The following is a 25,073-nucleotide window of genomic DNA, read 5'->3' on the forward strand; positions in this document are numbered from 1 at the left end:
ACAAGGATTATTCCATCAATTATTAATTACTAGTGTTAGCCTGCTTCTGATGAAATTGTTCTGGTGATGTTGGAAATTGTTGCAAGAGTTTACTACAGAAAATGTGTGGACAGCTGTGGCACAGGTGGTCCATCTGCATGTTTACTTTCCGGTTTTAAAAACTACGGTTGCATTTCGGTGTTCTCAGGGTCAGAGGCAAGATTAATGTAGCACTATGTTTCTGTGTTGTGACTTTCAGAAAAATGAAATCTTTAAGACCAAGCGTAAAGAATGTATTAGCTAAGAATAAAACTGACAAAAATGTTTGAAGTTTTTTTTTGGGTTTTTGAACATGACAGTGGTTTGAAATAAAATTATTATACAAATTATATATATGATGTACGGACATACTGTTACAACAGTATTGATTGCTGTATATTAGAACCTGGATTTGCATCACATGGTAAATAAATATCAGTCTGATCGTAAGAGTCAAACCATTTTTTTCTTTGTTTTTTATTATAAAGAAAAGAAAATGTTTAAAAAGTCAGATTGTGAAATCTTTTAAATAAAATCAAAGTTTCCATTTTTACATGTTCACGAGCATTCCATATTGGTGTTTTTTGGGTGTTTATTTGTTCATATGGTCAAAAAAAAAATCTGAGCCTCAGTAACAAAGAATATTTACATTAAAAATTCTATTTATATGACTGAAAACATATTAACATGAGAATGAAGCCAACACTTTTTGCTCCTTCCAATATTCAACTGTCCACCTGGGCTCTTTTCCATTACTGGCGGTTCCACAACCTTCGCGGGGGTGCAGCCTGAGGAGCAACTTGAGGCGCTGGACTTGTAGAAGTGAGCAGAGCACACCCAGAAGTGAGGCAGACACCCGGGGGCCCTCTGAGACCTGCATGGCCCCTGACACCAGGCAGACCTGAATGTCCCCGCTCGCCCGGCTTCCCTGGTTGTCCGTTAAACACCCGCCCGGGACGTCCGCTCTGACCTGTGATTGACGGGAAAATACATTTTCAATGTTTACTTTTATATAGAATTTGGGTACATATATTTAAACACAAACATTGTGAGATTTTTTTTTTTACCAATTTTTCCCTGGTCTCCAGTGTAGCCAGGTAGGCCATGACCCTTGGCTCCTTTATCACCTTGCTCTCCTCTGTCACCTGCCCATCCATGCAAACAAACACGCATTTCTCAGAACACAACAGACTGACCAGAAGAATGACATTGCCTGGAAATGATCCACTGATTAAAAAGCATGTGGTACTGTGATCGCTGTTAAATAAAATACCATGCAGATATTTCTTCAATATCATGGCCTGGGTGTAAGGTGGGGTGGGGTGGGAGTGGGGGTCTCTCATTAAAGCCTCTAACTGTAGCTAAAGCCTGAGGCACTTGTATTACTAGCGGCACATGTTGTGACTTTAGGAATCTGTCCAACGCCGTGAGTGCATTCTGTCTGCTTTGCTTTTCCACACCTGGCCCTCCCTGCTGGCCTGAATCTCCAGCTTCACCATAAAATCCTGGCAGGCCAACTTCTCCAGGATCGCCGTTTCTTCCAGGATCACCCTGACAACATCATAAAAAGGAAAAATATAACATTCATCTTTAGTACATCAATTCTGTGTCAACCTTGAATTATTTGGTTCTTCCATTCCTTGTGGATGGTTCCACTTACATAAAAGCTGAACTTGCCTGTTTTGCATATGCAGATTGTTCTGAGAAATATATGTTACAGTCACATGTCTCATTCTGGTACTTGATAACTTAGCTGGACACAACTATTTTTTGTTTTAATATACATGTACTTTTAAGACCTCAAGAGTAGATAAGTATCAACAATAATTTGGGTCATACTGAATATAAGCTTGAAAAAAAAATCTTCGTAAAAGATAAAGCTTATGTCAATGTTTCTTTCTGGTCCTGAGAAAAAAATTCACACACTGAAATCCTTGGAAGGTTTTCAGTCTGTTGGAAGCAGACTGTTGCATTTACATTGTAGGGGAATTTTTACATTCACTCATTGAATTAGACGGTGCGATTAAAACTCAGCATTTTTTCCTTCAATATGACAATTTCTTTTTTTTTGCAACGAACATTTTATTTTCCTTTTCAGTATGGCCCTAATACGCCACCTAAGTCGGAAGAACCCTTGTGATAGAAGATGTGATGGGACATGGATTACCTCTGTGCCCCATAACAATATGGAAAGGATTTGACGGTAGTTGAAACTCTCCAAAAAACATTCAACGCATACCAGGAGACCACGATGCGACTCTATTTGTCCTCATGTCGACGTGGGAATGCTTTCGTTGTTAGTTTTTCTGCCAAACACCGCAGATGACTTACTCCAGACATTTGCAATGTGCAGAGCAGAAGTGAATGTATGGAGAGTAGCCCTGGTAGAGCGTTTCGGCTCAAGACTTGAAAAGTGTTACAACTTACAGCAGGTCCAGGTGGGCCTGTCTGTCCAGGTGGACCGGGGGCGCCCATGGGAACGTCCCCGTAGAGAGGACACACCGCTGCACACGTCCTCTTGACTGAGTTGGCGAAGGCAGACATCTGCTCCAGCACCACTTTCTTACAAACCTCAATCACGTGTTGAGCCGGCAGCGTTGGACCCTGTATAAGGAATCAGCAGCACATCCATCACTGGAAGTCGCCCGACTGTGGAACATGGCGGATGAATATTCCAGCCGAGACCATGCTGAAGTGATGGCAGCATTTCAGAGGAAAGCCCAGTCAGAAATGAGGCCAATGAGATTTCCCTACGCTCATTATGGATTTTTGGGTACACTGATGGATGAGACCTCGTGCCCGGATGAGAGTCTAATGAGAACATTTTGACAAACTGTTATTGACCTCAATAGTTTTAATGTTCCAACAACTCGATCACGTCAGTTAGCCGACCACTGTGAGCATATCTTGCCAATTACCTCAAGTACATTGCTGCAACCCCATCGTATGACAAATACAAGATAGAAAAAAAAAACATTCAGGCAGTTGTATTTTACTTACGGGGGGACCCGGGGGCCCCTGAAAGCCATCTGGCCCTCCTTCACCTCGCACGCCTTTGATTCCCACGGGACCCGAGCGTCCAGTCGTGCCCGCCGGGCCCCGCTTGCCTCGTCCTCCCTGAGGACCTGGCTGCCCTCTGTCTCCAACCTACATTGGCATTAACCGCAGATATGAGATCCAACAATGAAAATACCACAAGTGACAGGTAACCACGTTAACTCACCCTTCCTTTTGGTCCTTTGACACCTTTTTCTGCCTTTAAAAGACCAAAAAAATGTGTTGTGAGAACAGACATGATTAGGGCGGGAAGGTCAAAATAAGAAGGGAGATTTACCTGTTCGCCTTTGACTCCTTGAATTCCCGGGATTCCTGTGTCACCCTGTTTAAGAAAGTGGGGGAAAATATTTGATGTTGTGAGAAAAGATTAGTGTGAGATTAATTTTTCGGGTGCACTTGTGAGACCGTATTCTCTGTTTTACGATGTAATATTTTGAGATGTCATCATTCGTTGTTTGCTGATGTTTTTGACAGCCGATGTCCATACAATGCTCTTGGCCCATCAGCTCCATTCAGTCAAAGCTCCCCTACCTTCACCAGCCACTACATTAGGTACACTTGCACAATTTAAGAGCAGCACTACACGGGCTCTAGTAAAAATGTGCTTTTACAAACACGTGTATTGATTTGGCGGCCCGGTGCTCCAGTGGTTAGCGCATCGACCTCACAGTGCAAAGGCACCGGGTTCAATTCCAGCTCCGGCCTCCCTGTGTGGAGTTTGCATGCTCTCCCCGGGCCTGCGTGGGTTTTCTCCGGGTACTCCGGTTTCCTCCCACATTCCAAAAACATGCATGGCAAGCTGATTGAACACTCAAAATTGTCCCTAGGTGTCAGTGTGATCACAGACGGTTGTTCGTTTGTGTGTGCCCTGCGATTGGCTGGCAACTGGTTCAGGGCAGCCTACTGCCCGGGATAGGCTCCAGCGCCCCCCGCGACACTTGTGCGGATCAGCGCATTGGAAAACAAAAAAGTGTGATTGATTTGACAAAAGCCCCTTTTTGACTCCTGTACCATTTGTGCATGTAATGTTCCACTTTTTAAACCCAACAATTGTCCATCTTCTGAGATAGCATCAGCGATGTAACATAGGCAGGACATACGTAGCCTTTGTATAAGGATGTGAATTTTAGCACCTGATGTTCGCCACTTCCGCCCTGTTATGTTCAAAGTATTTTATATGCCGCACCAGATGCTGGGGGGTAAAAATCACATGCTGTAAATTGGGGATCTTCTGTTACAGCTGTGATGCGTAAACTTTGAAGGATCTCTGAGTTAAAGAGGTGAATAATTGTGTCAGCAGTGGTGTGGAGTTGCATGACATCATACAAAGTTGTTGTGAATATTTTGCCACTCTCAAGTTGCGAAGCAAGGTCACTTAAATAGCGCTAATATCCGCTCTGTGTCAGATTGTATTAGACTGAGCAGGTGCAACTAATGTTGTGACCAATGAGTCCAGATTCTACCTCCTCCCTCTTTTCAAGTGAAACATTTGATTTGTTTATTTCAACATTCAGAATTCAGCCCTCTTTCATATTCCCTGTGGTATAGTGAGGACAATACCTTGCTTCCTTGTTTACCGGCCTCTCCCACATGTCCCTGTGAAGTTATGACATAATTTAATGACATTTAGGAAAAAAATATATACAAGCATTTTGAGTTAAAAGTTTGAGTTTTAAACTTACGTTAGGTCCTGGTGGACCAATAAATCCCGGTCTTCCTGGTTTCCCTGCAGAGCCTTTGTAACCTCTTGGACCCTCCAGAATAAAACATTTATTTAAACTACATCAGGAACTGCGTCATTCTGTGTCGATTATTTCCCTTGAAAGTGGTGAATAACACAAGAAGATTTTCTTCAGTCGGTACAACTTACAGTTCGACCTTGAGGGCCCATTTCTCCCGCTTCTCCCAGGCTTCCTTTCTCCCCCTGTGAAAGACACACAAACCAAATGAACCGACCGCAGCCAACGCAGTTTATTGACCGTTCTCAACAACTTCAGTGATACCTTTGAGCCAATTTGTCCGAGTTTTCCACGGTGACCTTGTGGTCCTTGATAGGCCTGGGAAAAGAATAACAATGATTTCAATTTCAAGGAATCCCCTGGTAATGGACTGTAAATACAAAGCGCAAACAAAATTAGATTGATTATATTACATAAGTATTTGGCACCAGTGTGGATGAATCTTGCACTATTGTTTCTCTAAGACAGCATAAGTATTATCATTTCTTATGATATTTAAAGTTTGTCATTCCCCGTCATGAAGGAGGAGCATATACAGTACCTCTATACCAGGATCTCCATTTCTACCCGGTATTCCAGGATCTCCAACAATGCCCTGAGGAAATGTTATTCGGATTTATTATTGATAAAGAGGATGATTTTTGTAGTGTAAGTGATGTTTGGAAGGGTGTTGTTACCTTTTGTCCGATGGTGCCATCTTTCCCACTTGGTCCCGGGACCCCCTAAGTTAGACAATGAATGTTCTATAACTAATTTCAGGGTTTAAAATGACATGTTTACATGCATCCATCCACCCACTTTCTAATCCGCTTATCCTCACGAGGGTCGTGGGACATGGATACATATTTGACAATGATTGTGTGATATACATACGGGCTTCCCCTTCTGTCCAGCAGCCCCTCTCTCTCCGGGATCTCCGACAATACCCTGTCAAACATTTAACAGGAAACAAAATTAAGCTAGTTGCAGCACATTGTTGTTCTTGTTGTTTCTTCTTTGGTGGTGGGGGTGTTGGTGTTGGTTGGAGGGACTTGTACTTAAGTCATAAATAATAGCGTTGGTAAAGCACCCATTTACTGGTTGTTGCGACACCCACTTACGACTCGTATAGGTACGCTAGTTTGGCAATGTGAAGTAAGACATTTGAGAGCAATTTAAGTGAAGCTTAAACACTTTTCGCGTGTTTTTGATGTTTGTTCAGTTATTCAAAGTGTCACCAAATAGGAGTGCCAGAATACGGTCTGGTCGCTTTGACTGGGGACATGGAGCGGCCAGAACGTCAGGCAGGATGAAAGGGGTTCATTCGCCAGAACTGATTGAATGGTGTACAACCCTTGTTTACATTTCAGAAGAAAAACAACAGCCTTATTCTAACTGCATCGCTTTTCTGTATCTACCAAAACGTGGACATTTCAGCCCACTTCTGACAACAAATTGCATTTAGTTGCACGTTTTTGGTTTTTATTTGGCTGTTGTTAGGCCAACATTAGCCTTATCTTATGGTCATAAGTAATCGTCAAATGGGAAATGGGCATCTTTTGGGGTAAATAGTCATTGTAGCCCCTCTCTCACTCTTTCTCACCCAATCACAGACATGCACACACTCATTCCGGTTGTTTTTCAAGTTTTTTAAAAATTCTTATTCACACTTAATTTGGACATACGATACCAAAGAAAAGAGGCAATGTGTCACACATTCCGCACGTGTGTAGCATTTTTCAATAAAAACAAGAGACTAAGAAATACTTTTATAGAGATATTGTAACATGATTAAAAACAACTACAGTGTTAGCCAACTGGTGATTGCTATGATTTGTGCACATGTCAGCAACGTATCCCTTAGCTTTTTAAGAAAACCCAACTTTATTTCATTTGAATAAATCTTGCAATTTGTTAAATATATTCAGGTAGACGAAAAAAAAAAACAAGTAACATTTTGAAGGGACCTTTTTTGTTTGTAGTATTTGAGCCACGTCAGGATAGCCATCCTAACGCTACGCTAAACCACTTATGGATGAGGAACCCACCTGCGCTCCTCGCGGCCCGGAGTTCCCATCTGGGCCGGTGCTTCCTTTATTGCCCTACAAATATATATAAAAAATCATCACAAACGATCAATATATCTTTTTAAAAAAATGCAATAAATAAATAGAAGAGATTCATACCTTTACGCCTTCAAACCCAGCAATCCCTTCATATCCTCTTTCACCTTTCGCACCCTTCAGGGACAAAAAAAAAAAAAAAAATACAATCAAGTAGGGGTCGCCAAAATTAGGGTTGGGACCTGGAATGGCGAATTCTGGGGCAGGGTCGGAACTGTTATTTGCTTGGCTATTTTGGATTCATATTTGGGGTAACAATGTGATCTTTCTGATTCTTTTATGTTCAGTCCAGGGAGCATGTAAGTGTCCAGGGGAGGAATCACGTAACTTGCAAATAAGGCGAGAGTTAAACTTACAGCATCTCCATGCCTGCCAGTATCTCCAATGTCTCCAGAGGGTCCGCGGACACCCTTTAATGACAGTCCAAGTGTCATCAAATGAATTAAAAGTCAATGAAAAATCTGCAATGTCAGTCATTCTTCGACTGCTTAAATTCACCTTGAAACCCGTTGCTCCTTTTAAACCCTTCAGCCCTTTCACACCTCGCTCTCCCTACAAAAACAACATATGTGTTAATTGTGACATTTTATTCGTATAAGTATTTTGTTAGTGGAAAAGATGGTGTGAAATACAACTGCTTTACCGCAGGGCCCCAGAGTCCTCTCATTCCTTTCTCGCCTTTGCTTCCCGTCTCGCCCTGAAAACGATGCATGTGAACTATCATTAACCAGCCTGAAGAGTCAAACGGAAGCGTAATTTGATCAGAGTGTGAAGACAGAACTTACCTTAGGGCCTGGCTCACCCACATTGCCATAGTCTCCTGTGTTTCCCCTGATGCCCTGCAAAACAAGGTGGCAGTGAATAATGATTATAGCCATTAAAGGTAACGAGTAGTACAAAGATGGAAGATTCCGATTGCGCAACTTTTGCTTGATGCAGTTGAATGACAGACTGAATAAAGTCTCAATAAGCCTTTCTTTTTCTTTTTGCTTGTTTGTTTGATTTTATATATTCACATGATAACATTTCTTACATTTTAACACATCAATGGGAACCCAATTTCAACGTTAACTCTTCCTGGAGATGGGAAAAGGACCCGTGAAGCTCAAGCAATTTATTCTTCTCATCAAAATAAAAACAACACAGCATGACAATTTGTTCCCAAAATTAAATTAAAGTAATTTAAAAAAGTACATCTAATAACATTATTAATGGCATGAGATACCTGAAATTCTTTCTGATCTTTAAGTAGAAGATGTATCTGTACCCAAATCAAGAATTGGGAAAGGTAAAAAGAATCATTTGCGTTCAGTTCAATGTATTAATCCATCACAAGCTTTTTTGTTGAATTGACTTTTCACATTTTGGAATGCAAAAATACATAATAGGAGATATAAAATGTAATATGTGACAAAAAAATAGCTGAGCATAATGAAAGATCTTGGGCCTTTCGTTGCATTCATGTTTTTTTTTTTGTTTGTTTGTTTGCTTATAGTCTAATAAAGAAACTGCAAAGCTGGTCATTATAGCACTGCTGAAAAAACATGCACCCTTTTACTGGTCGCTGCAACAACCGCTTATGTATACTCGTATAGTACATTAGCTCAGCCATGTGTTGCTCACACAAGACGCAACATGATTTTGTTAAAATAGATGAAAGCATTTTGGTAAATATGTACATTTGCCTTACGTTTGAGCCATTGTTGAGCGAGTTTTGTCAATGCTAACGTAAATAGACGTTGTATGATGATGTTATCCAGCTCCTTTGGGGAAGAGAGTGAGGAGTAAACCTTTGCCTAAAGCTACATTTCAGTCATTGTCATGTTAGTCCCCTTAGTGGAAAATGTACACCAGAATATTCCACTGCACTCTGTATATACACACACCAATCATAAATGCAACTAAATGGAGCGCTCTTGTTTAGACAGATGCTAACCACCTCAAATGCAGAAGGAAAAGTGTTGCTCTGGATCAACAAACAAAAGCAGCACTTCGTCATGTTGTCTGTTTATTTGAACATCTCATCATTTTATAATCGGATAACCTCAAAGATGGCCGACGGTATGGCAAAAGGCAAGACCGTGAACTTTACGGCATGTCTACGCTGGCAAGCTCAGGCTAGCTTAAAAAAAAAAAGACCACCCATAATAGTTCGTAAATGTGTGCCAGGAAAGCGCCTCCTCAAGATGCAAGCAGGGAAAGAGATAAACACGCTGGGCCTCTGTGATTCAAAGCGTTACAAAAGACAGATGTTTACTCTCAAATGACCTCCAGCTGAAGACTGATGAGAGAATGTGGCACGAATGGCTCTGGAATCTTCTACTGTAGGCCTGCGTACTGTAAATTTGCCCAGGCGGGGTAGGGGATTTCCTCAAAAATGTCTTCAAGATGCAAGTTCCCTCCTAATGTCCCATTTATCGTTATCCAAGTTGACTCAAATACAACTGGACTTGTTTGTTCTTTTCCCTTCTATTCAAAGATAGTCTTTGATTTTCGCTGAAGCGCGGATCCAAATGTAACCCTTTTCATAAAAAAACACATTTTCGGAGGTCTGCTCCAATTTTACAGAGGATGTTCAACATCAACAAGTCAGGAATTTAAATATGCACAGTTCCCTTGAGAAAAAGTAAGCGCAATGTGCCAAACTTCACACTCCACTAACGCAGACATGGTGTCATTACGGACTCTAGGGGGGCTTGGCCAACTGCCTTCCATGTCTGGGCTTGGTGTGTTCTCATGAGAATTTAGCAGGGAATTGAGTCAGACTAAGAACCATTGAGTGGCCCGTTTGTCAGCTTTGCCATGAATAAACTACTCTGATGACATACTTAAGAACAAGCGTCTACTCCACAAACACGGTCAACATACTGTGAGAACAGTATGTCGCGTTATATTTTATCAAGGAATCAATTTATCCACATCCACCCAGAACATTTTAAAACACGGGAGGATAGTACTCGGATCGACGGTATTGGACTGCCGTGGTGAAAAGAGATCGGAGCTAAAAGGCCAAGCTCTCCGTTTTCCCAACCACACCTTTGGTGACTAAGCGTGGGTCATAATTGAATGAACAGACAAGACGACAGATACAAGAGGAGCCAATGGATGCATTCCTGACACCTTGCTGATGAAGTGTTCCATCGACTATAGGTGATTTTGAAGAAATACCGTCCTATTAAATTGCGACATTCAAGTGGCGTGATGTTTTCATGACGACAATTGAGTTCTGAACTTTTCATGCAATTTCCTCCTACACACTTGAGTTCACTCCATTTAGCCCTCCAATGGTAACAACCTCAGAAATCCTCTGATCACCTGCCAGTTTGTTTCTGTACACATCAGAGAGAAGAAATTCATCACCGCATCTGCTCATGTCCGGTTTTATCTTGACTTCCACTGAAATCTATTACAGGGCAGGGAAGTGTTTTACCCATGAGAGGAGCCCCCGCATTTATTATCCCATAGTGCTTCTGGTTCTAGGTCTGTTTCTATCCTACCATGTTATTTTCCCAAGTTTTATATCTCATCTCCCGGCTGATTTTTATCGTGACGTACAGCCACGAGTTTAACTTTTTAGTATGCAGCAGATCTGCAGTCATTTACCCAGTTTCCTTGTCTTCCTCGATCGCCGTCTTTTCCGGGAAGACCTCTGTGGCCCTGCATAAGAATTAATAAAAGGTCAACTTGCTTCAGCTCACTCGGGGTCACACGTTTCATGTGTTAAATCACCTGTGGGCCTGGTCGTCCCTGAATGCCTGGCTGTCCATGCATGCATTTGCAAGATGCTCTTCCGGCTGTCAGACCGATCTCTGCATAGCCTCCACACTGCGGCAGCGAGAGAATGCTGTTATTAAACAGCCCAGTAGTATGAGCTGCAGAATGGTTGTGGACTCACTACCTTGGAAAGCTCACAGCAGCCTTCGGAATAGGCCTTCTCTGGGTCGCAGGACACGTCCATCTGCTGGAGGTCCACCTGGCGTGAGTTAGGATATGGAGACTTTCATTGTAAAGTCAGAGATCCCGTGAAAGTATTTTAAAAAAAAGGACAGTCGTGCTGCAGACATACTGAGAAAGAGCGGTCCCTCGCAGCCCGCTTGACAATGGAGGTGTACCCCTGCTGGATGACCGGCATTGGCTCGTCAATGGACTCCACGCTGACCTCCTCGCAATCTACCAGCAGCTTCACATTGCTGCCCTTCACACTCAGCGCCAACTTGTGCCACTCGCCATCAAACAGTTTCCCCACACCGTGGAATGTTCTCAGCATCTGGTTACCACTTGGGCTAATGTAGAAGAAATCCAGCGAGAGGGCATCGCCCTGGAAACGCAGGCCCACTTGCTCTTGACCGTCCGGTGCGCTGACCTGCCACAGGTTCCACGATTTCTTAACCATGTCCTTTGTCAACTTAAAGGTTGCAATGACGGAGTAGTCAGAAGGAAGACCATCTGGATACACGTCTCTGTGGAGGGAGAGCCGGCACCGTATACTGTAATTGAATAGTGCCTCCTTCTCGACCTTGAGAATTGATGATATTCAACTTTGTTAAAGTGCGTCTTGTGCGAGCCTTAAGCACACTCATCACTTTTTCTTCCTATCATGTGGCTTGTGGCATGTGGCATCATGTGGCATGAAAGCAAAGCTTCTGAAGGCACACTGGGTTAACCACTTGAGGTTAAAACCTTGTTTACAGTCATCTCTTGGAAAGCCTTCATAGTAAACATCCTTCGGAAAAAAAAATAGTTTTAGTTGAATTTACTCAATTTGATTTGATTGGGTGCATAAAAATGTCATCATCAGGATCCAGATACATTTTTTAAGTGGATGGATAGCCTACTTTAAAAAAAAAATGGATAAAATCATCAGGATCCAGATACATTTTTGAAGTAGATGTACTTTAGTAGATGTTTTTTGTACACAAAAAATGTACCAGGATCCAGATGATTTTATGAACTCTTCCATGCACCCTTGAACCGGATAACATCATAAGCCGCCCACTGTAGCAACCGCTGTCCCTGCAAGGGTTAATTTTGTGCACCCCACTTGATGAAATGAAACGGAGTAAATTCGACAAACTCCAGACATCCCTGGACCATCTAACAAGGAAGCTCTCCAAGAAGTCTCCTGTGTAGATGTCCAAATCATTTCGAACAACAGACTCTAATCCGTCAGCCATCCCCGTGGAGCTAATCGTTGGACTCAAAGATAACAGTTTTCATCTGCCCAAGACAGTACGCAAGTACGTTCTCAAGCTGTTAAAGTCATGTGTCGATGATACAAAAGGAGTACCTTTGAAGGTTAAAGGTTCCACTGACAAGCCATTTTACAACTAATGATAATGTACCCAATCCACATAGCGTAGTACATTGTACATGTTGCATGATTCTACCTGCATAATCAAGCGTACCTCATGGTCTTCTGCAGATGGATGGTGGGGTTCACGCGGTAAGCCACCACCTCTGGTTCCGAGCCTTCTACTCTCTTCACTCCTCTCAACTCGGACACACGGAACTCTTCCAGGAGATCGAAACCTCACAACACACACACACATAAACTTCATCAGATGAGCCCCAAGTGAAGATTTGCATCAAGAAAGGAGGTCACGTGGTAGGTGATGCCAACTAGTTAGCAGATATGAACACATTTGCTCTGTGTCACATTCATACATCTCCTCTTTTGTCAGCACACTTCTAATTAAGCCTTTGTGAAAGGTGGTTAAGTTGTGTGAGAAATTACATTTTGTTTTCTTTTGACGTTGTCTGCTATTTGACCTTCTGACTTGTGAGTAAAAGCATTACAATTAAGTTACAATCGCTAGGCAACAAAACGGAAAATAAAAAGACAAATACTGTCATCTGGTGGCCATTATTTGGTAGAGCAGTGTTATAAGCTTGAAGGCTGAGTTCCAGAATGTTAGTGCTTTAGTGTATGCAGTTGTAAACATTTACTAGTCAAAGAAAACAAAAGAAAAACTTACTTGGTAACGTTTGACCTTGTGTGCATCCTAGGATGATAACTAGTGACGCAAACCCCAGCATGGCTTCGTAGGCTGCCATTTTCAGATTTGGAAAAGTCAAGCAGCTATAAGTGCCTAAGAAGCAATAATGGAAAAAGTTTTAAAAACGAATAGATCAGACAGAAAATTCCGTTTTTTCACACAAAGGATAAGCCACAGATAGATATAAACAGATTGATACACATTCACCAGGCCACAATTTAGTCAGAACCCCCAAAATAATGCAATAATAATAATAATAAACATCATCATCATCATCAGGTCAGCTTTGATCGGCGGTGCCAGAGAATGTTTATCACGGTGGTTCTAAAACTACTCTGCATCATACTGAAATATGCCTCAGATTTTGGTGACCTTCATTAGCAATCCAAAAGAGATATAAAATAACACTTCAGCTCCCAGTATGATAAACTGCAGTTCCTCACAACTGCCAACACCCAACACAATAAGAAACAGATTGTTACGCACCAACCTGACAGTATCAAATTTTTTTTTCCATCTTTGTAACGATACACTAAAATACAGCTCTTGTGTTGGATTTCATTAGTCTGTGTAGGTGTACTTGCATTTACCTGTAAACACCTGCCAGTGAAAACAATTGCTACCATCGTAAAAGCAATTCAAAGATGAATTCAGATAATCACTTACATATTCCTCCAAGTGAAGAATGTCTGGGACTTGCGCGGATGGATCTATTCTAGGTCAGGCTGTGTGCTGATGTCCCGCTCTAAAGTGCCATCGTGGGCCACACTTTGAGCTCAACAGGAGGACCATTCAAAGTGGCAGCTGTGGGGCTCAGACCAGCGTGACCCCTGCGCTCCGCTCCACCTTTGGTACCGACGGGATCCGCCGTCTCTCATAGGCCAGTGAGACATCCAGTCGCTAGAAGCAAACAGGCGCATGCACGCTCATGCAGCTCGATACTAATCTGGAATCTTTACAATTGATCTGATAGAAAAGATCAGCGCAACTCCTAAAGATGATTTAAGATGACGTCTTGTGTTTACTTCTTTTCAAAACTCACACAGTCGTTTGGTTTTATTTAATCCTTTGCCGCCATAGATACAAACTTTATCACTGCTTTAGTTGCGAGTTCACTGGGTCCAATTTGTCAGCATCCGCGCAGGCTTGCTGGGAAAAAGATGTAGTATGTCACAGCTAAACACAAGATGCTCTGCAAACATTCCACCTGGAGGAGACCACAACTTCAGCCTTCATAGCCACTCAGCCGGTCACACACTGAGCAATATGAACCCAAAAATTATGAAAAGAAAATGCAAATATTTAGGCCCCTTCGGTTTGTTTGGTAAAATACACTTTTTGTCTTCTCGTGGTTAGATTGAGGCCAATCGTTCCATTCTGCTTTGGATTTTTCCACTCACTCATTGTCAACCTTCCCGGTTCAATTCAAATTTGACATCTTCAGCCGTGCGTGGCAGTGAATGAGTGTTAATGAATTCAGACACAAAAACATGGGAGATGTTTAAAGCATTCTTAGATCATGTAAGAATCTGAGTGAAATATTTGCAACATGCATCAATCTTTCAAACACTTGAGCTCAAAAGCACCCTGAACCTCACTCTTGCACATGAGAGTATTAAAAAAAAAGACTTTAAAGGGAACACGAAGGAGGACTCACAATGCTCAGGAGGTCTAAGTCAGTTTCTGTTAGCTTTGTGCAAGCACGGTTTATTACAAAGTAATAACGCTATAGTAACAACTGAAATGAAGCGACGTGCCTACACAGAACGTCAACGCGGTGGGGCTCACATGTTGCTGCGAAGTCGTCTGCAAACAGAGGACTTTGTGACTGCAAGGTGTCTGCTACTTGTAGTGTTGTTAAAGGTTTCCGCAGTGCTTACCATATAGTTATATTGCATTGCCCTTGAAAGTACATTGTTAGCACTTTAATAAATACATATTTGCGGTGCCACACACACACACACACACACACACACACACACACACACACACACACGCACACGCACACACGCACACACACACACGCACGCACACACACAGTGGCGTGAAGCTACTCCAAAGTCCAGAGCACATATGTGACCAAAGGACATTCAGTAACTTCTCCCGAGCGCTATTTCCAAGAGACCGTGACAGGCTCCATCAAATAAAATACAGTAGAAAAAACAAAACAAAACAAAAAAGCATTTGACAATTTCACAAAAAATTAAAATACATTAAAAACAAATACACAAGGCCATCACCATCGCATCCACGCATACTACACAATCATCTTGCCTCTCAAAAGGAATATTTTACAACTCAGCAACAATTTAAATAACACTCAGCACATTTGCAGTCTTCGATAATTCCAGTGTTTGTGGCGTTCATTTGTTCTATCGCTTGGATCCCTTGGCAAGTTTGCTCGTGGGAGTGCTTCTTCTCTGAGGTGTGGGGATCTTGGAGGGCTTCCCTCCGTGTTGGCGAGACACCAAACGCGGGGTGGTCCGCGCCCCGTCCCCGACCGTCTCCGATGCATCCGAGCACACCGACTGGATGTCTGAGATGTCGAAGTCTGAGGCGTCGCTGCCTCTACGACTGCTGCCTCTGCTTCCCGCTTTGCTTCCAGGTCGGCTCGAGCTTCGCCTCGATTCTGCAAGGGCACAACCAGTTAAGTAGTCCTTGGATTGAGATGGGCAAACGCAGTGTTGTCAAACAAAGTTTTTTTTTTAAATTCCCAGGTGTATAGTATAATATTACAATTAATGATTCTACTCACCGCCGAGCACCTGACCCCGAGCTTTCAGTACGGCGGCGTTGATCAATGTTCCCTCATCGCTTGACTGAAATCCTTTTCCCGACAAGTAGCCTGGAAGACGCAACTTACTGCCCTGAACTGGTGTTGTCTGCAAAAGAAAACAAATGTTAACAGTGATTATTATTCCTATTGCCATTATGATTCGCTGCCGACGATCCGTATTAATGAATTAGTTGGAACCTTGAGGGAAAATCGAAGTATTAGAGTAGAAACCATGTTGTTAGTGTGTGTCGTTTGTTTAAACAGAAGAGGTAAATAGAAAGTCACTCATGCACAAGTGAACAAGGGGGAATCACGATGCTGTACGGGAAGCAATAAAATCGTTAGTAGTTGAAGACCCAATTCAAGACCCATCTGGAATCTGTGGTTTTGTTTTTTTTTTTTTGGGGGGGGGGGGGGTTGCATGTTTGTTTTTTTAATGAATGTTTGGATTATTTTGATTATGGGACCGTATTTAGAATACAAAGCAGATTCCAGTTGGGTGAAATCATGAAGCTCTGCACGTCATGTATGTGGCAATACCTCTGAGGATGAACCTGGGCTCCCGAAGGAGTCGGATGATTTAATTGGAGTGGAGGGTTTGCTGTTTGTAAGCCATGGCTTATCATAATTGCGGCTTATGTGTTGGCACGTCTGGGAAACATGGGCAAATCAACAGCACAAAGAAACACGGGATGACAAATCAAATTCTACAAGCCGTATGGGCTGGCTGTGAAGAATAAAATAAACAACGAGGGGGGTAAACTAATCATAATGCAAAACAAATGTGATTGAAATGAACAATGATGGATGATGTTGACCATGGAGTGGCAACCTAACAACTAAGCTGGCAGCCCACACACCTTGGGAGTGCTGTTCACGGCCGGGTTGGATGGGATGATGCAACTTTGGCTTGACATGGACCTGTTGGGCGACGCCGCCCTCGACGAGGGCCGAGAGCGTCTGCCCCGGTAACGGAAGCTGGCCATCACCTGCGTGGTGCCCTCGGGGACCATGAACTTCTCTCGCAGCTCCATGTTGGTCCGGCCTTTGGCTGAAATACAGAAGACACTCCGAATGAGCATGTGTGTGTGTGGCTCTGTGCTCAAATGGAAGTGGTGATGATGATGATGATAATGATGATGATGAAGGTCTCACATGGCGAACATTTGACGATGACAATAAACGTTTACGGATGGAAACCAACACCAACCCATGTCATGCGCATGTTGCACATCTTCACCGTGCTGCGACATTTCAACACGAGAAGCTTTTGCATTTGATGCAAGACATTCATATACGACCACAAGGACGGTTTATTAGGTACACAAGCACTAGCTTTTGAAACACTTTGGATTTTTCAATCATTTGTAAAAATAAGGCCCGCGCGTGTGGACTAACCAATCGTAAAGATTTCTTGAAAAATATGAAGCTGACCAAATAGGAGGGCCCAGCCCAACGCCAGCGATCCATTTATCGATTATAGCCAACAAAAACCCAAATGTACCATCTCAGGAAAGCAAAACAATTTTTCAATAGAAATTAGGTCGGATTTGGCCTTCTGAAGATATGTTCTCATTTCACTGAATCTTTAGGTGAAATATTTTTTGGAAACCGAAATACTGATAATAAATCAGCTATTCCTCAATTTTAAATTATTTTTCATTTATTGAGATGCACCTGTACAGACAGTAAATTAGCCTTGGAAACTAAATGCCTGTGTTCTTCAAAATTGAGCATTCCAGAACAGAATTTTGAACACAGCTTTGTGGTGGTGTACCTATTATTGTGGCCAGTGAATGTCTGCACAAATATTCTCTCCCCCAAAAAATTACTGTATTGTTAAAACAAACCTGAGTGTCAGTTGCATGCAGTGACACCCATCTTGCCAAACCAAACAAAGTGAGTGACAAGTGTCGTTTTTTTTATCCACTTTTTTTTTTTACACTCATGAAAAACAGTCTTCAAACTGCCATTTATCCTTCACACATTTCCTGTGTGTTGGATGGAAGTAAAATGTGAAAGCTGCAAAAGAAGCTCAGCCGAGGACCGCCCGCTTGCATGCCCATGAGGAAATAAAGACGCCCCTGCAGGTGACGTGACCACACAAAACAACCACATGCACCAACACCAAGGTGAGTGAGTGCTGAGCTTCGCAGTGCATACAGCACACCCGCACACACTCAGGGGCCCAACACAAGTAGCACACACTGGGATGTGCGGACAGACATACCACTGGTGGGTTCATGGAGCAGGGTGAGAAAGTGTGAGATTTGCCAACCTATAGGAGACTGAGTAATCGACGAGTTTGATTCCGAGCGCAACATTTTGCTCCCGTGGTGGTGAACTAGAAGAAATGATGAAGGGTGTTGAGTAGGAGGACAGAAGAAAGAAAAGAACAGAAGGCGTTAGCATACACATTCGCATGTGTACATTGGATTAGGGAAGTTTGACACCATTTTTTTTTTTTTTTTTTTTTTTGCAGATCGAGATTGGTAGGAGTACTCGCCGACACCTCTACTACTTAAAATATGTCAAATTTCATTGAGGACAGAAAAATTGTGAACAATGATCTTTTTTCTGGCGCAAACGATAATTCACAGATAAGATAAGATAAGATAAGATAACCTTTATTTGTCCCACATTGGGGAAATTTGCACGATGGGTCAAACTGGCGCAGTATAGCACCAACTACTATCAAAGTCGATACACCCTTGTTCAAATGCCAGCTTTATGCAATGTTTAAAAAAAATAATAATAAAAATTTTTAAAAAATGAGAGAGAGAGAGAGAGAGAGAGAGAGAGAGAGAGAGAGAGAGAGAGAGAGAGAGAGAGATTTTTTTTTGGTTATTATTTAATTAATGTGAACTTTCCTTTCCTTCAGCACGTCGTGTGGGAGATCTCAAGTGTGTGGTTTTAAACTTTGAACTGGTTCGATAGAGAAGAAGATTGTGCTTTGTAGCTCACCTCGACAGGGGTCGTTCTTCACCAGGAACTCATCCAGCGCCATCCAGCCCCCACCCACTCGCACCATGACGGTGCTGCGCAGGATGCGCACCAGACGCAGCTGCTGGGAATCTCCAAACTACAGCGAGAGGACGTAGTGAGGGGAGGAATTTAAAAAGAAAAAGAAAACAAAGAGGGCAAATGTGAACCAGGAACACTTCAACACTACAACTGTCAATCTGAGCAACACTGGAAACCAGACTGAGTGTGACATAGAGTTTTTTTTGCGGTGAAGAGCCACATACATGCAAAATTCTGGAATGGATAATTGATTTGAATCAGAGCTCGTTTCCTTTGTGTGTTGCAAAGATTTTCCACCAACAAAACTTTGACACACCAACAATTTGTTACTCTCAAGGACAAACTGCTCAAGGTCAGTCCAAGGCCAGTATTGCTGATGGCACATTATATTTCATCATCATACCACCCATATTTGGACTGCATGTCACATTTAAGATTAGGATTTATGCTTACTGCCTCACATTGCTCTCTGTTAAGTAAATGGGGGATCACACCAGATTAAGCCACATGGTAGCGCTGTTGTGCTAGAATTGGCCTACAGCTACCACAAGCCCTTAGCGCAGAATTTGCAATCATAAGAATATATCACCGAGCCAGATGTGCTCATGGTGGACCCAAGGAGCAATGCATGCACTTGGATGTGACCTTGAGCGTTCAACACATGATTGACACAAGACGACCACGGCCGCATGCTTTCTGTCCAGATTGGGATCAGATGGACGCACAGACAACAAACTCCTGCGACTCCAGCACACTAGTTGCACGCCTCCATTAGTACAGTCGAAGATGCATTGACGGTGATGCAGAACCAAGGCAGCTAGCGCCAAACAACACACATGAGGAATGGTTCAAACTAGCTCGCAATGTCTAAATCCATCACAGTGGGACACTCAAACATGAGCAAACACTGATGACCCTGCACCGAGTGTGCCTGACACTAGCATATCGTATCTCATTATGAAAAGAATCTTGCAATCGGTATGATTCTCGGAATGATTCGACGTCACTGGTGATTTTAGTGATCAGATACATTAAAGGTGATGGAGTTTGAGTCATGAATCTGGAGGAGAAAAAAAAAGGCACAAGAAACACTTGAAGAATAACCATTTACCAGGATACAGCTTTCCAAAACTGCAACGTGCAGGTGAGGGGTTAGATTTTGATTTTCCCTGTTTGCTATTGTCTCATCGCCGACTACGGAGTCATGTAAGCAGTGAACCAGACCAAACTGTCAAAAAAAATTAATTCAATTCATTGTTTGGTGAGACATGAACACATAACAACACTACTCCACTACCCATGTGAATTACACCTCCCATCAACAACCCAAAACAATGTGACCCATAGCTGTCATGAATCTTACATTTAGATTTGTGTTTGTGTTTTTTTTTTTTTTTTTCAAAAAAAACGACCAAATGATGAGTTTGTGTTTTTTTTCTTTCAAAAAAAACGACCAAATTAAGAAAGAAAAAAAAAAAAGAACATCAAGTTAAAAAAGCATCAGCCAATGTTGAGGTAAGACATTCCCATGAAACTGAAGCGCCCATAGCAAGCACACACATTTTAGTACTCCTCAGTGACCAGCAGATGAATAATTGTTGGAAATGTGGCCTGAAATGGTATTTAGCACGAGCAACTGAAACTCAAAAGTGGTCTATCTGAATGTTTTTCTGGAAAGAAAAGTAAGTAGGCCCATGCGACAATCACTGATTAACCCTTTCTGTTACGTTCCGGGTCATATTGACCCATTTAAGCGAATTAAGAGTTACTGTTTTGGCAAGAAATGTAAACAACTTATATAACGCACAAGGTAACGTTTACGTGACATAATTGCAAATTCAGTTATATAGACACATAAATAATGCTTGTTGGGATGCCTTTAGTTTCGGACACATTTTTAATAATTCAACACGACGCGGGTCAATTTCACCTTGCAACATTATTGTCGTTCATGAGAAACAACAAAATCAATTAATTCAATTTACTAATGATTTTGAGCAAGAGAAACCTCCATGACGTCTAGCTTGTGTAACGTGAATACGATGACCACAACATTTTTTTTCCGACTTCTGAGTTCCAGTTTGCAACCAGCAGCCAGGGGACTGGGCAGAGTGTTAATTGGAAAGCAAAAATGGCGGCATGAAAAGGCCATTTCTTCAAGGCACATAAGCACAGAGAAAGAAAATAACATCACTATATACCTGGTTTCCAAGGTAAAACTGGTGACGTGAAGAACAATAAGAACAAAAAAAAATCCTGGTTAGTATTAAACATTACATTTTGGGTTCACAACCCTAACTTCAGAAATTTCCAATGTACCATCGATATATTCTAAAATGATCAGTATGTTTCTTCAGCTGTAGCTTGCATTCTGCTTACCCTGTACTTGTTGGCACCAATTTGCTCCACTTGAAACCGTTTTGGACATTTGCATTTGGCCACTTGACGTGTCACCTATAAAAGAAAATAAAAACTCATTAACTCATGCGCGGCTTTACATATATAAAATTGTATAGATTTAAATTCAGTCGACAAGTTGTCGTTACCTCATCTTCGATCTTGTCGGCATCTGTCAGAGGTTTGTAGGCGTCCTTGTTGGGATGAAGAGCAGCAACAAACTCGTAGTAATCGATGTAGCCGTCACCGTCCCGGTCAAATATGTCTGCCACAGCGCTCATCTCCAGTCGACTTGTGGGGAATTCTGAGGGGTACATCACCAAATATGTGAATAAAGCAATTCTGCTCGATGGTAAGAATGATAATAATACCAACTTTTTATTGATAGCACTTTTGGAAAACACACACACACACACACACACAAAAACTGTCGAAAAAAATGTAACTTTGGTGATTTAGACAAACAACATATTTACGCTGAGCATGTCAAGTTTTTATATTTATTTTTTCATGTAAATGGCTAATGTAAAGATCATTCCCTAGTGTGTAATCAAAAGACGGGTTTTTATATCGTGGACAATATAGTTCGTCGTCAGTCAAATGAAAATTAGTTTTCAACACTAATCAGATGCACAAATCAATGTGCTGGTCAATTTACACTAAGAGACATTTTTTTTCAGCACAACTCTGGAACACGTAATTCCGAACACAGGCAAAGATGGTCAGTGCATCCACTTACTGGAGGACAGGATGCCCTCGATGAACTCCTGCCTTGTGACTTTGCCATCCTGATCTTTGTCAATGCGCCGGAAGAAGTCCATGACGCGAGACTTTTTGTGGTTCATCCAGCGCATGTAGCGCTTCCGCCAAACGTCAAAGTCAAAGTTGGCAAACTCTTTCAACTGGAGAGAAAGAGCAATTCTACGTGATGATTTACGTGACGGCCTACACAGTATATGACACATTTCAATCAAATCTTTCTCCTTCTTCCACTCAGGCATCTGATCCAAGCCACCCCAAAACATAACAGCGAACAGGCGTTACCTCCTCCAATCTGTCCAAAGCATCATTGAGTTTCCTTCTCCTGTCCAGAGCCAGCAGCCACACGTGCTGCCACTTACTGACCAGCTGGTTGACCCGCGGGTTCTTGGTTTCGATGGGTGCTTGTGTCGCTGACGCATACATGGTTTGAGTGGGAGAACGTTTTCCTGGAAGCGAAAGACAAAAACCCTTCAAAAGTGGATCGAAAGTGTTTTGGCGCCATGTGATAAGTCGGTGATGACATCACTCCAGGTGCCAAAGTAAACACAATGAGGATGTTGAGTCACTGTGCGGTGACTCATCACCTCCCAGATGGCGCCAAGTTGTGCTTTGGAAGGCTGTGTTGTGGGATACATACTTCCAGCTCTTCCTTTGTCCAGCACAGGGATCTGGGAGTGGATCTGAGGCTCCAGAGCAGCCTTCCTTTTGTGTGTCTTTGTGATTTTGTCAACATCTGGTTGCTTCCTGGTCATTTCCTCCATAAAAGCCTGCAAGACGAGACAGTGGGAATTTCTACTGATCGAGTGCGAAGTGTGGGTATCGACACCGGCTCGTTAAAAGGATACGAACAAAATCTGAACCGTTATTCATGGAAATTTGTGAACTTTAAACGCCTGATATGAAACCAAATAAAAATTCCCCCATCCAGCCAACCATTTTTTAAAATACGGCTCATCCCGGATTCAAAGCCCCCAAACTTGAGAACCGCGAGGCACATGTGCTAACCACTCATCACTGTATCGACCCAAAAATAAGGCACTCAATTATTTCTGAGTTCAGTCTCACTGAGGGGCCCTCTAAGATTTCCTCTTTATAACCACACTGGCTTGATCTTTATATCAATGAAAAACAAACCTAAATGAAAAAGATTCCCTGACCTGGTGTTCTGCTATGAGACTTTTGACCTCCTGGATCTCCTGTGGTAGGACTTCTTTGTCTTTGTCGCTCAGGTTCGACTCGGCCCATTGCAGCCAAGTCAGAAGGTTTTCCAGCAGTTCCTGAGTGGCTAAGAACTCGCTGAGGGCTGCGGCCAGTCGCTGCTGGTGCTGCCTGGCCCAGGCTTGCACCTACAAGAGAAACACGATGACCAAGAACTCTTTGTGCGACAACGACCATCAAAAAGTCCTCACATCTTTAAGACATTCACCTCTTCAAACCGGGCTTTAATGATCGTGTTCCAGTGTTTGATGGTTGTAATGGAGTCGGGATGACAGATACTCAGAATAGCCTCGCCCAGACTAATGGCTTTATTGAGAGCAACACGCTTTTCTTCCAGTTTCTTCATGAACTCCTTTGAAAGACAACAGAAACACATTAAGATTTGTAACGAGACCATAATGTGTTCATACCACAAACATGATCATTTCTAAAATGCACAACACTGTAAGTATTACATGGAAAACATCTGCTTGCCTTGTGCTGGTCAATAAGTGCACGTAGAGCCTCTTCATCATCAGGTAGGCTGCCGTGGAAACGCAAACTCTGCTCGGCCTCGGCCAGCCAGTCCAGCAGGATGTGAACGGTGGAGTGAAACTCCTCAGCCTGGCACAAGGCCTGCTCCAGACGCGCCTGCTTGGACACCGAGAGGTTGCATACGGTCTCCCAGCGAGTGCTCAGCTCCTGCATCTGAACTTTGACCCAGGAGGAGTCATCGTGACTGCTGTCAATCAGCTCTCTGGCCGAGCGTTTGAGGGCCTGGACGCTGACCGTCCTCTTTCCAAGCTCCTTCTGGAAAACCTGCAGCGTGTTCCAAGTGAAAGATGTGGTCAAACAGAAACACGTGCATGATCTCAAACATGCAGGAACGGACGCGACAAGGTAGCTAGTCTTTATTATTGTGGTTGTGGTTAGCAGTAGTGTAGAAATGCATCACCTCAAACTGAGGTGTTAAAAATATTAGCCTCTTCAGGTGTTAACCGAAACACAGCTTGATCACAGTCATTCTCAAACCTTTACACCAAATACCGCCTAAAAAAATACTGAGCACTCCAAGTATCACCATAATGACCAATATTAGCGTAGCATATTAGGCGTATAAGTGTTTATGAAAATAACATTATTGCAAGTCACTGTAACACTATGCACATTAACACTGTACCTAAATTTAGGAAAATTGTACTAAAAAGTTCAACAGAAGTGAACTACACTCGAGCAGTGATTGTCTTAAATACCACTGAATTGAGCTCGAGTACCACTCGTGGTACTGACACCAAACTTTGAGAATCGTTGTTTTCTCATAGTCATAGGAAGAGTAGTTAGGGTTAAACCTGAGTGTGTTCATGAGACTTTTAATTTTCAAACGTGTTTTTTGTAACATATTTGTCTTTCCTGTAATATGAGGACCTTTACGCACACATTCGATTGTTCTTTTGAGAGAATCCGAGCCAGTGCAACAAAGAGCCATTTGTTGGGCTTATTCTTATTGACATAGTGCCACAGACATATTTAGGTGTGTATTTGTCACACAAAATGGCTGAAGTCACACCGCTTCAATTTCAATAGTGTGGTAATACGATACCTAGCCTGTTTATTCTCTAGTCTACGATATGTTTGAAGCGTCTTTTTTTTCTGTTGTTATACAAGAAAATATCCATTAAATGTGAGTTTGTTTTGGAAGCTGCAGATAAGAGAGAAGTTTGGACCTTGTGGTTGTCTATCAGGTTCAAAATCAGGTCGATGTCTCCATGAACTGGCTGGTCCTCAGCCATCTGAGGCTCCACCCTGTACAGCCAGTCAATGAGAGCCTGCAGAGCGTCTTTGAACTGGCCGGAGAACAGCAGTGCCTCCTCCAGCTTGTTTTGCCTGCAGAAACATGCACGTATTATCAACAACTGACCAAGCTCAGCAAGCAATCTGACCCTAAACTGAAAAGTGGATTAACTAGAAATGCATAGGTATAGTCAACTACTATTTGTTGTCATAT

At 42.5% G+C, this 25,073-nt stretch overlaps 2 protein-coding genes and 1 long non-coding RNA gene across 20 annotated transcripts in view; 1 reads left to right on the forward strand and 2 right to left on the reverse strand.

Moving 5' to 3' along the window:
* Positions 1-351: 351 nt before the first annotated feature.
* LOC109516155 (collagen alpha-1(XXII) chain) lies at positions 352-13,813 on the reverse strand. Of its 2 annotated transcripts, XM_019870426.1 has the most exons (28): positions 13,579-13,813; positions 13,503-13,512; positions 12,892-13,005; positions 12,322-12,445; positions 10,983-11,376; positions 10,815-10,889; positions 10,646-10,741; positions 10,520-10,573; positions 7,702-7,755; positions 7,560-7,613; positions 7,415-7,468; positions 7,273-7,326; positions 6,980-7,033; positions 6,842-6,895; positions 5,688-5,741; positions 5,492-5,536; positions 5,356-5,409; positions 5,079-5,132; positions 4,946-4,999; positions 4,758-4,829; positions 4,636-4,671; positions 3,353-3,397; positions 3,242-3,274; positions 3,019-3,165; positions 2,446-2,622; positions 1,479-1,569; positions 1,086-1,163; positions 352-988 (listed from the first exon to the last, which is right to left on the reverse strand). In XM_019870426.1, exons 3-28 carry the CDS (start codon positions 12,968-12,970, stop codon positions 771-773), a joined length of 2,304 nt encoding a protein of 767 aa, XP_019725985.1. In that variant the 5' UTR covers positions 12,971-13,005; positions 13,503-13,512; positions 13,579-13,813; the 3' UTR covers positions 352-770. The 2 variants fall into 2 exon arrangements, with proteins under 2 accessions (XP_019725985.1, XP_019725984.1); XM_019870425.1 differs by lacking the exon at positions 13,503-13,512 and having other exon boundaries at positions 353-988; positions 13,579-13,812.
* Positions 4,373-19,856, forward strand: LOC109516158 (uncharacterized). The gene is made up of 3 exons (XR_002168309.1): positions 4,373-4,384; positions 18,177-18,180; positions 19,070-19,856. It is a non-coding gene; the product is annotated as an uncharacterized LOC109516158 (long non-coding RNA).
* Positions 14,409-25,073, reverse strand: part of dst (dystonin) — a 98,611-nt gene continuing 87,946 nt past the window's right edge. For 4 of the 17 annotated variants that reach the window (XM_019870417.1, XM_019870404.1, XM_019870413.1 and 1 more), the window contains 17 exons: positions 24,793-24,952; positions 23,564-23,887; positions 23,298-23,441; positions 23,029-23,217; positions 22,509-22,638; positions 22,154-22,317; positions 21,849-22,011; positions 21,259-21,413; positions 21,092-21,166; positions 20,914-20,931; positions 19,824-19,940; positions 18,653-18,770; positions 17,919-18,032; positions 16,549-16,739; positions 16,229-16,339; positions 15,668-15,794; positions 14,409-15,541 (listed from right to left, as the gene is read on the reverse strand). In XM_019870417.1, the coding sequence (XP_019725976.1) occupies positions 15,285-15,541; positions 15,668-15,794; positions 16,229-16,339; positions 16,549-16,739; positions 17,919-18,032; positions 18,653-18,770; positions 19,824-19,940; positions 20,914-20,931; positions 21,092-21,166; positions 21,259-21,413; positions 21,849-22,011; positions 22,154-22,317; positions 22,509-22,638; positions 23,029-23,217; positions 23,298-23,441; positions 23,564-23,887; positions 24,793-24,952 (2,557 nt within the window). In that variant the 3' untranslated portion in view covers positions 14,409-15,284. The remainder of the gene's footprint in view (positions 15,542-15,667; positions 15,795-16,228; positions 16,340-16,548; positions 16,740-17,918; positions 18,033-18,652; positions 18,771-19,823; positions 19,941-20,913; positions 20,932-21,091; positions 21,167-21,258; positions 21,414-21,848; positions 22,012-22,153; positions 22,318-22,508; positions 22,639-23,028; positions 23,218-23,297; positions 23,442-23,563; positions 23,888-24,792; positions 24,953-25,073) is intronic. The other 13 variants (XM_019870407.1, XM_019870408.1, XM_019870416.1 and 10 more) reach the window with 11 other exon arrangements.

The sequence above is a fragment of the Hippocampus comes genome, unplaced genomic scaffold (genome assembly GCF_001891065.2).
Source record: "Hippocampus comes isolate QL1 unplaced genomic scaffold, H_comes_QL1_v1.1 scaffold76, whole genome shotgun sequence".
NCBI classification, from domain to species: Eukaryota; Metazoa; Chordata; class Actinopteri; order Syngnathiformes; family Syngnathidae; genus Hippocampus; species Hippocampus comes.

Excerpts from the sequence above, each read along its gene's own strand:
- LOC109516155 (XM_019870426.1), bottom strand. The coding sequence starts at position 12,970 with ATGGCAGCCTACGAAGCCATGCTGGGGTTTGCGTCACTAGTTATCATC. Across the intron at positions 7,614-7,701 it reads TGGGTGAGCCAGGCCCTAAG|GGCGAGACGGGAAGCAAAGG; the intron begins GTAAGTTCTGTC and ends CATCGTTTTCAG. Across the intron at positions 4,830-4,945 it reads TGGGCCCTCAAGGTCGAACT|GGTCCAAGAGGTTACAAAGG; the intron begins GTAAGTTGTACC and ends TTTATTCTGGAG.